Below are 10,520 nucleotides of genomic sequence, written 5' to 3' on the forward strand. Positions count from 1 at the left end.
CTATATTAATCTATATTACTATAGTAATTAATTTGTACATTAACTGTATACTCTCTCTCTCTCTCTATATATATATATATATACATATACATATATATGTATGTGTGTGTGTGTGTGTGTGTGTGTGTGTGTGTGTGTGTGTGTGTGTGTGTGTGTGTGTCAGATAACGCTTTGCAGGTTCTCAATTACATTCCTACCTTATAAATGCTCCATTTATTTCTATACTTGAGATATAGCAACATACAACTGCTTTTAAACTACAACATGGTGCTGCTGCCTTATCAGTAAAGCAGTTATTGTTTAACAATATGAACCATGTTGTCACGAGACAATCATCTAGATACACAGACATAAACAGTTAACCTAACATGCATGCTTCTGGGAGGAAGCGTGAGCACGCAGAAAGAAACCAGGACCTTCAGTTTGCTTCAACATGAAGCACAACACATACGAATTGCAGACCATTATGAGTGAATGATCTGCAATTTTAGAAAGCACCTGGTAGCATATAATATCAAATGCGCTGTCAAAGTTTGTGGTTGTACACCACCAAAATCCTCATTCTACCTGCTAATTAGTATTATCAACAATAATAACATCAGTTACAGAATAACTAAAATGTCAATTAATAGTACCATTTTCCAGGTACCAGGAACGGAAAAGAGAGATCATATTTCTCCCATAATATCAACTCTTTACTGACTCCGTTAAATGCGGAACTTAAAATCCTTCTCCTCACATATAGTAATAAAAGTATATTTTTATTATATTACGTCAATAATATAATAATTATTGAGTAGAGAGCCAAACGGCTAAAGTAGAGAGTCTTGGCACCCTCTCTACTTTTGAATTTGGCCTTGAAAGTTTTTATAACTCATAAAGTTAGAGCTTGGTCAGGTGACCCAGCACTAGACCACGCTTGCTGAGTGACTTCCCATATTAAACTTATTTAACAAATTATTTTAAATATTTTTTCTCCACTCAGCTCTTTTCACTCATGTATTGTATGTTATTAACTTCATCCGCTGGTCTGCTGTCCTTTGATCTTTCCAGTTGAGGCAGATGGCTGCTCTTCCACAGGCCTGGTTCTGATGGAGGTCTCTCCCTGTAAAAAGGAAGCTCTTCATCTCGCCCACAGGGGGGGGGATCCCTGATTGTTGGCATTTTCTGTCTAATATTGTAGTCTTTACCTTGCATTATAAAGCACCTTGAAGTGACTGTTGAAGTGATTTCAGTATAGCATATTCATACAGTTCAACTCACAAGCAACAAAGAAAAAGAATTTGCTTCTACAAGTTTATTTTGATACAAAGAAGCAGCTGTCCAAACAACAGTACATAAATGTGACAGCTGTTAGGCAGAAATTTTCTTCCGATTACTTCAATGTTGCACACTTGCGTGTTTATTCAGAAAACCCCAACTTTTAAATCCAGCTATCCTTCACTTACTGATGTAATAATGAAGTACTGAATACTTTTGGGGGGGGGGGGGGGGGGGGGGGGGGGAAGAGTGCTCTGCATCTATGCTTGTTTACATCATGTTCCACACACTTTGCATTAATTATGTGTTATCCTAACACAGTAAGAAGGGAGAAGTGAAGAGCTCTAGTCACAGTTCTGGCACAGCGGTGTAAAACTTTAGAAGAGGCTTTCGACATCACCCATTTCCACCACTACAGTCTTCAGCTGGGAGTAGTACTCGATGGTCACCTGGCCGTTCTCTCTGCCAAAGCCTGCAGGGATCAGGAGAGAACTGGTTAATTTACTGAGCAAATGCAGCATTTACCCAGACCATGAAAAGCTGACAGCATCTTACCCGACATCTTGTATCCTCCAAACGGCAACTCTATAGGGCTGATGTTGTAATTGTTGATAAAGCAGGTCCCTGCCTCCATACTCGCAGCCACGCGATGGGCTCGAGAAATGTCCCTGTAGGAGGAGGAAAAGAACCGACTTTTATACAGAGTGCAGTGAATTGGCCGCACTGTGGAGACCTTGAGCCACAGCCAACAGAAGGCAATAAACTCATTATCTTAAAACAGCAAGGCATCAACAGTTGCACCACACTGCTGACTCGTGACAAACTGACCTGGTGAAGACCCCAGAGGCCAGTCCAAAGGTGGTGTTGTTGGCTCTCTTGATCACTTCTTCCTCCGTGTCAAAAGGCAAAACGGACATGACAGGGCCAAAAATCTCCTCCTTCACACAGGTCATGTCGTCTCTGCAGTTATCTGTGTCGAGAGACTTTGTGTGTTAAAAAACAAAGCTGAGTGTGCTGTACCACCATTAACCAAAGTGTTAGACATACCAAGTACGCATGGTGACATGAAATACCCCCCTTTCAGTTTGGGGTCACTGGGGACAAAGGGATCTCCTCCACAAAGCACTCTGGCTCCCTAGAAATAAATAAATAATTACAAGAGTTACGTTAAAGATTCTTTGTGCTTAACTGAGAAACCACAAACTATTAAAGCCAATCCACTCCCTCTAATGAAAAGCACCTCTTTCTTGGCCTGACTGACAAATCCCAGCACTTTCTCCAGCTGTGGTTTGCTGATCAGAGCTCCCATCCTGGTGCTCTCGAGCAGGGGGTCACCAACAGGGATGGCCTTGGTCCTTTTGACTACCTCCTCTAGGAACTGTGGCATGATCTCCCGCTGCACAAACACTCTGGTCCCATTGCAGCACACCTGCATATTTCACCACAAAGTTAATAAAACAAAACCTCCAAGAGTCTGTCTTGCATCAGGCTGCACAGTACACAAAAGTACAACGTACAGACTCACCTGTCCCTGTGTCAGGAAATTTGCCATTAGTGCCCCCTTCACTGCATTCTCCAGTTCGCAGTCTTTGAAGATGATGAGAGGAGATTTCCCTCCAAGCTCCAGAGTCACCTGCTTCACACTCTTTGCAGACATTTCCATGACCTGAAAGTAAAGAGAGCAGCCATGGTCTGTGGGCTTGTATAACAAAGTCACCTTTAGCTTAAAATAAAACAGCAGATTTTTAAGGCTGGTTAGGGTGACCCTCCTCCACCCTGCAGGAGATCTCCAGAGCAGAACAAGGGCTACTGTTGTCACCTCCAGGGCGGTGTACTCTGAGTCTGTCCAATTCATACAACATCCTGAAAGATGAACAGTGAAGCCAATGCAGACTTAAGGATGAGGACTGATTTAGATTTCTGCAGAAAATCTTTGTAGAGCCTGCAGCATTAATGCTTGTTTGAGGTACATTATGTGTTAACTACAGTGTGTTTGTGTCCTGGTGTTTTATATGCTGAACCAGTTGACTGAAACAAAACACTGGGACTCTTATCCTCCCAGGTCCCCACTGCCTCTCTGCAGTCAGTTTTCTCTTTAGGGGCAAAGATATTTGTAACTGATATCGTTTCACTTCTTTGTACTTTCCCTCACGCCAGTTCCTATAACTTCAGTTCTCATTCCAGGAATTTGCTGAAATTTGATTCCATTTCTTTCTTATACTGAGATGATGACTGTTATTCTTTTATTGACAAGTTCAAAAATCGCAACTAGAAATGCACATGAGGAATCAACAGTTGCTAAACAGGCGAATCACAGTAGGTCAGGGCTGTGTCCCACAGGAGAATAAATACCCCAATACGTGACTCCAAAAGTGAGCCAATAACCCTACATTCCCATCTTTAATGTCCAAGTCCACAGCACTAAATTCAGTTTACAGCCTGGTTGAAAATAATAATGAGAAGAAGAAGAATAAAGAATTCAATAATTCTTCTTAAACCATTTCAGTTTTGGCAGCTTGCTAACTGCATTCTACCTGCTTGACTTCTGTCTTAAAACAAAACATCACAGCAGCAGACAAAATGCTAATGCTTAACATGGAGACATCACAGTGCCTATGTGCATCTATGTTCTAAAGTAAAATATTCTATATTAGTAAACAGATCCCACTCCAATATTGGACAGGTCAAAAAACAAAACAAAGAACAAAATTTACTTTGAAGGTCATCAGTGTATCTGGGCAGCCCAATTACAGTCCATGTGTGGGAAACAATGCTGTACTGGTCTGTACCTTTTTGCCTGTAGGAACACTCCCCGTGAAAGAGACTTTAGCAACTTTTGGATGATGGCAGAGCAAGCTGCCGGTCTCTGCTCCACCTTGGACCACACAGAAAAGCCCATCAGGTACCCCAGCCTCTTTGTAGATCTCAGCCAGGATGACAGCAGTCACCGGAGTCATTGGAGAGGGTTTATATACCATGGCATTACCTAAAAAACACAACCACAATTAAATCCTGCAAGTTAAGGCCTGCAGAGCCATCTTTGTGAATGGTCACGAGACAAGACGAACAGATAGAAACAAACCGTACAACAGGCTGATTGATAGGAACGTGTGGTAGAATCCAGTATTAAACAGGCCAAAAGTAACATTTTAAAAGAATAACATGTTCATCAGTGATGTGACAGAGGCTCTGTGGCTCTGCTGCATTATTTTTAGCAGGCTCTTCCTATTTTAAACTTCCAATCTATTGCTTTTCTCTCTCTACACTTGTTTTTCTCCACTCTTTTCTTGCCTCTCACACTCACACTAAGTTGCAGCTGACTGCTGTCCCTTCCTGGTTGTGTTGGACGGCTCTTCTTGTTAACAGACCCTCACCAAGTACTGCTCACTGAGGATGTCTTACTGTTTTTTTAAAATATGATATATAAACTTGTTCTCTGTTAAGCTATTCAAGCTAAGCACATGCAGAAGAACTAGTTTTTCAAATGTGCATATTTTAACAAAAAGACACAGACAAAGACGGACATTTGTTGTTGTTTTTTTTTTCCCCCCACACATCTATGAAAAAGTATGTCTTCTCTAGTCTGTCTTGTTTCAGTCCCCTGCTCTCCTATATGTCGCAATCCTCTGTTGTGCAGATTACCGACAGCAGATGATACACATGCTATTATAAAACTCACCACATGCCAGAGCAGGAGCAGACTTCAATGTTGCAAGCAGGATAGGGAAGTTCCATGCACCGATTCCCACACACACACCAAGTGGCTCCCGTCTAGTGTAAGCAAATGCTCCTCCAGGGAGCTGGATATGCTGGCCTGCACCAAAATGACAGCACAATGTTAAAAACAATACCAAATGGAGGTTTTTGCAACTTTTGATAAACACAGAAGCATTGGTGCACCCACCCGCAAGTGTACCAGCCAGGCCGGCATAGTACTCAATGCTCTTCCAGGAAAAGTCTATATTTCCCAGAGCCTCAGTGATTGTTTTCCCATTGTTGATCACTTCCAGCTTTGCAAGTTTTTCCCTCCTTTCCTATTTTTTTAACATGCATAAAGGGAAAAAAAAAAGAACTATTTTAATTGAAGCTCTTCAGTAATTATGTGGAACAAGATGTTTTGTTTTAAGATTGTATTGTCTCTTTGTCATTGCATAGACACAAAAAAGGTTAAATTGATCCAAATGGTTTCCCTCAAAAATGAAAATAGCAAACGTTATTTCAATCCATAAAAAGGAGAGAGAGAGATGTCAATTTACCAATTACAGGCCAATATCACTACTCCCACAGTTCTCTAAAAATTTAGAATAGTTATTTGTTAATAGACTTGATAAATATATTGAGAAGCATAATCTCCTAAGTAATAACCAATATGGCTTTAGAGCGAAAAGGTCCACTTGGATGGCAGTGATGGAACTTGTTGAAGGGATATCTACTGCAATAGATCATAAGGAATATACTGTTGGTGTTTTTATAGACTTAAAAAAGGCGTTTGATACAATTGATCATCCATCCATCTTCATCTGCTTTATCCGGGGCCGGGTTGCGGGGGCAGCAGCCTAAGCACAATTGATCATTCTATATTATTGAATAAACTAGAGAGATATGGTATAAGAGGGATGTCATACAAGTGGATGAAAAGTTACTTGGATGACAGATTTCAATATGTCGAAATCAATAATGTAAAATCTAATCAGTTGACGGTAACTTGTGGCGTTCCTCAGGGCTCTGTGCTGGGCCCTAAATTATTCTTTATATCTCTATCTATCTATCTCTGTAATGTGTATTGTTTGCTGATGATACCACTCTGTATTGCTCAGGTAAAAACCTAGAACAGCTTCTGACTACAGTGGAAAAGGAGTTATTTATATCAATACAGTTTTTTAATATATTTAAGTTATCATTAAATATAAACAAAACAAAATGTATTATTTTTGGCACTAGACAAATGAAAAATGTATCTAAAATCAGGGTTAATGGAATTGAAATTGAAAGTACATGAAAATAAATTTTTTGGAGTGATAATTGATGATAAGCTTAGCTGGAAGTCACATATAAACCATGTGAAAACAAAAATGTCAAAAACCATTGCTATTCTCTCCAAAACAAAGCATGTCCTGAACAAGAAATCATTATACACACTTTATTGTACTCTGTTGCTTCCATATATGACTTACTGTCTGGAGATATGGGGTAATGCATATAAAACAAATACTCTTCCTATTTTCAAGTTACAAAAAAAAAAAAAAAAAAAAAAAAGGAGCTATAAGAATTATAAATCAATCAAACTATATAGAACCAACTAACATTTTGTTTATTAATCTGAATACCCTGAATTTTTAAGATTTAGTTGAATGCTGGCACAGATAATGTATAAAACACAAAATAACTTGCTTTGCCGCAGTACTCAGAAGCTGTTTAAAGTCAGAGAGAGTCAATATGACTTAAGGGGAACAGATTTCTTTAAAAAGAAAAAGAGAAGGACAAACATAAAGCAGAGACGTGTTTCTGTTTTCCTTGTTTAAAAATAGAGTATTAGAAAAATATAAAGAAGAATGAAAAGAGCAAAAATAATAATGCTGAAACCCTTGGTTGTTTTGCTTTGATTATTTTAATGAAATTTAATTTAATGTAGTTACTCATCTAAGGTGCAAAGTTAGTTTTGTTTTTTGTTTGTTTTGTTTTATTCTTTGCTTTCAGCTCTATGTACATGAGCTGCATGCTAAAAGATCTTTTGTTAAAAGTGTTGGCGTAATAAGCATATGCTTCAGCCAATACCTTTTGATTAGCCTTGTCTCATGCTTTCTTGCTTTGTGGTAATCTTTATTCTGTATTCACTGAGATATTTGAATGCTAATCAATAATTTAAATAAATAAAAAATTCAATAAAATTTAAATTTTAGCTAGAAGGCTCCAAGGTCAAATGGCTGGCTGGAACAACAATTTCTCCCAAACTGTGCTGTGACTGTCTGACACTATCCTTAAAAGGCCACCTGTGTCGGCTGGTGAAAGACCACACACACACACACACACACACACACACACACACACACACACACACACACACACACACACACACACACACACACACACACGGCAGGTCTGTGTCCCGCGCTGGAGCATAGCTGCAGGACAGGATGGCTGTTGTCTACACTGGCTCACTCCTTCATACCCCCCACCCATGTCACGCCCTTTTTACATGGTGTAAGATGTGAAGATCCATGTGCTTTTCTGTGCTGAGCTGTTTTTTGGGGGGTTTTTTGTACTGTTCTCAAACTGCTCTCCCACTGGGAACTCAGTTTGAGCAGAGATCTTTTTCTCTCCTCTTGTCCCTGATGTTGGGTATTTCTCTTTGTTTCTCTTACATTCTACCTCTCTCTGACCTGTCTTCCCAATGTGAATGTTTGTGCTATGTATGGTTGAAAGGAGTCCAGTTTTACTGCAGGTAAATGCGTAACATGCAACAAGGCCAGCAGTGGAGGGAGGGGTGCATTTTAATGAATAACTAATGTCTTATTACAGCCTTCCAACAGTCAACTCCAATTTATATTGCACAAACACTGAACTAGACAGTTTCCTGGCCTGCTGGTTGTTGTTACACAACAGCTTGGCCGCCTCACCCTGATAATGCGAGCAGCCTCCAACATCACCCGAGCCCTCTCCATGCCTGCCATCTTGCTCCACTTCTGGTAAGCGGCGTAGGCACTCTGTATGGCTTCGTCCACCTCCTCAGCCCCACAGGGCACCATCTGACACAGGACCCGGCCTGCAGAGACCAGAAGAACACCAGGTTACAGAGCTCTACACCATGCATTTTTCTTTTTTTCTATTTTTTTTTGTTTGTTTTTTTTTTGTATCAAATCTCTTTTCAATTTCTAACAATTGACATTTTTAACCTGAATCAGTAAAAACACCCTCACTAACAGTAGTGATCTTCTTTGTGCAACATTAAAATGTAAAACAGACCCTTGCATTGTTTAATCTTCAGAAATGTTTATGCCTGCCTGTCATTACTGTGCATATCCCTAACCTTTATAACCTGAAAGCATGAAATCCAATTAACTTTATACTAATATCAAGTAAAGGGAAAAAAACAGCCCTTTGTTTGTCTACTAGTCTGCACATAGTTAAGGCAAAATGTCTATGTTACAATACTTAACAGAAGTCTGAGCAGAATCTGAGCGTTTCAAATATATTTCAGAAAAACCGCAGGCCTTTAAACCACCGTCACTTGTTTTCCCCAGAATACGTGTCCTTAGCAGGAGCACTAAGGCTAAAGCAGATTTTAAAGAGCAGTATATTCACCAGTTGCAGGCTCAAACACGGGCTCAGCGTTTTTCTCCTGCCTGGGTTTCACTCGTTTTCCACCCCAGAAGTTCAGAGGCTCCGTGACAACCACGGTCCCCGTCGAGGCTCCGGGCATCGAGTCGAGGGTTGACTGGGCCATTTCCAGATGCAAAGCGCCTGCAGGGATACAGGGAAGGATGTTTCAAAGCTGGAAAACAGATGTGCAAAATGTGCAACTCAGGACAAGCGATCTAAACTGGTCGCTCCCTTTGCTAGCGTGAAGCTAGCACGGACATTAAGTTAACTAAAGTTGCACGAGAGAAACAGCGCGTGCACATTTTAAATGAAAGCAACAAAATAAAATAGCTGAAGTTTTACCGCTTATGCTCCCGCAGAAGGACTGGAAAAGGTTCTTCACAGTCTATTTCAACACCACGCCTCCTTCATGCTACCACCCCGTATTTCTGCTGACTCACTCACTTCTGCTGTTAAAACACAAGGTGTTAAAGGAACCAGCAGCAGAATTTTTGGTGCAACTCGCCCCCCCCCCAAAAGAAAGTCTGTCCACTATAAGACAGAGGAGCATTAATTATTTTAATCATATTCAGGTTACCACAAAGAGTTTTTTCATTTAGTTGAACTTGAAATGTTTGTCAGTAGGTAAACAATTAGTATTGTACAGTCAGAAATATCAAGTTATTCTTAATACTGCAGACTTGCAATGTATAAGTTGTCCTAACAGTCATCTTAAGTAAGCTTTACTTAGTTTTTTTTTGAGGCAACGAGTTTCCTCAATTTTTTTTAGTTCTGGGAACTAATTAGATTTTACAGTGTGTGTAGCTGTCCATACCTCAACGTTACAAAAGCACAACCACTGTCCACACCCCAACCACACCTCACCTCACAGTAAATGATCATTTCCATTTTAAGCATTTCCAAATGATCATTTTCCATACTGCCAGTATAAATATACACAGTATACTGCCATCACTACAATATAGATGTTTTACACACTCCTTTTGTTGTTGACATTTACAGGCTGTGTGCAAAAGGCCACACTCTTCATATTCATGCCAACTAATATTTTTACGTCCAGTAGGTGTCCTACTAGAGCAAATGAAGCTTCAAGAAGCTTTGCGCTGGGGTGAACCAATTGGATGACAAGCTTCAGTGCTTCATGAAGCTTCATCTGCCCATCACTACTAATTACAATGCCAAATTACAACTTGGCCTATGGCATCAATTAGTGCACAAATGGCATCAATTAGAGCACAAATATACATAAACTATCAAGTTACAGTCAAATACATGAAAATAATACGAGCTGCGCTCAAGAGAAGGTTTTGCCTCATGCTCATACCTTTCTGCTCATCAACATCAGGTACCGTGAACAGGTGAGTGCAACCACATTTATCATCTACCACACTCATGAGACACGCCCCACACCCGTGCACCAAATACAGCGAGTCCATTTAAACCAACCCACTTAGTCAAAAAAGGAACAACTCATATGGTTCCTACACCAGGGTTAGCAACCTTTAAGACCCAAAGAGCCATTTGGACCCGGTTTCCACGCAAAATAAAACGCTGGGAGCCGCAAATACTTTTTGACATCTAAAATGAAGATAACACTGTATATATTGTTTTTTACCTTTATTGCTTTGTGTGAACAACTAAGGTGTGTTGCTTATGAAATCCATGAAGTGCTACAGAGAAAATTACATTTTATTTATGTAATTAACACATTTTGAACTCAAAGAAATATAACAAAAGGAAAGACACCCAGCTGAACTAAAATGATCCATGTAGCACCCTTATATCGCCTTTGGGCTTTTGGAGCCTTGACCTGACTTTTAAAATAATAATTGGAAAAAAAGCACTATGCTGCTAAAAGATGAAAAATACTGCCTAAATATGTATTTTACCAGGTTAATGTGTGTGGTCGGGTGCGGTCTGCAGCACCGCTGCAGGGGAGG

The 10,520-nt window shown here is 40.0% G+C and overlaps 1 protein-coding gene across 2 annotated transcripts; it reads right to left on the bottom strand.

Annotated features, from left to right (window-relative positions):
• Positions 1–1,488: 1,488 nt before the first annotated feature.
• On the bottom strand, positions 1,489–9,076 carry LOC146641506 (4-trimethylaminobutyraldehyde dehydrogenase-like). 2 transcript variants are annotated; one of them, XM_085397524.1, is made up of 12 exons: positions 8,923–9,076; positions 8,563–8,721; positions 7,878–8,023; positions 5,165–5,294; positions 4,940–5,074; positions 4,050–4,246; positions 2,786–2,926; positions 2,501–2,689; positions 2,308–2,395; positions 2,089–2,230; positions 1,816–1,928; positions 1,489–1,732 (listed from the first exon to the last, which is right to left on the bottom strand). In XM_085397524.1, the coding sequence occupies exons 2-12, from the start codon at positions 8,702–8,704 to the stop codon at positions 1,638–1,640; spliced, it is 1,518 nt and encodes a 505-aa protein (XP_085253650.1). In that variant the 5' UTR covers positions 8,705–8,721; positions 8,923–9,076; the 3' UTR covers positions 1,489–1,637. The 2 variants fall into 2 exon arrangements, with proteins under 2 accessions (XP_085253650.1, XP_085253651.1); XM_085397525.1 differs by having other exon boundaries at positions 8,563–8,752; positions 8,923–9,014.
• Positions 9,077–10,520: the final 1,444 nt, after the last annotated feature.

Source organism: Rhamphochromis longiceps, linkage group LG23 (assembly GCF_057381845.1).
Source record: "Rhamphochromis longiceps isolate RC_006_pf linkage group LG23, R_longiceps_female_GT1.1, whole genome shotgun sequence".
NCBI lineage: Eukaryota > Metazoa > Chordata > Actinopteri > Cichliformes > Cichlidae > Rhamphochromis > Rhamphochromis longiceps.

What these genes read in the sequence shown, in the direction of transcription:
- LOC146641506 (XM_085397524.1), bottom strand. Translation starts at nt 8,704, where the DNA reads ATGGCCCAGTCAACCCTCGACTCGATGCCCGGAGCCTCGACGGGGACC. An exon ending in TGCTCCTGCTCTGGCATGTG is followed by an intron (nt 4,247 to 4,939) that starts GTGAGTTTTATA and finishes TGTGTTTTTTAG; the next exon opens with GTAATGCCATGGTATATAAA. An exon ending in TGGAGGATACAAGATGTCGG is followed by an intron (nt 1,733 to 1,815) that starts GTAAGATGCTGT and finishes TGATCCCTGCAG; the next exon opens with GCTTTGGCAGAGAGAACGGC.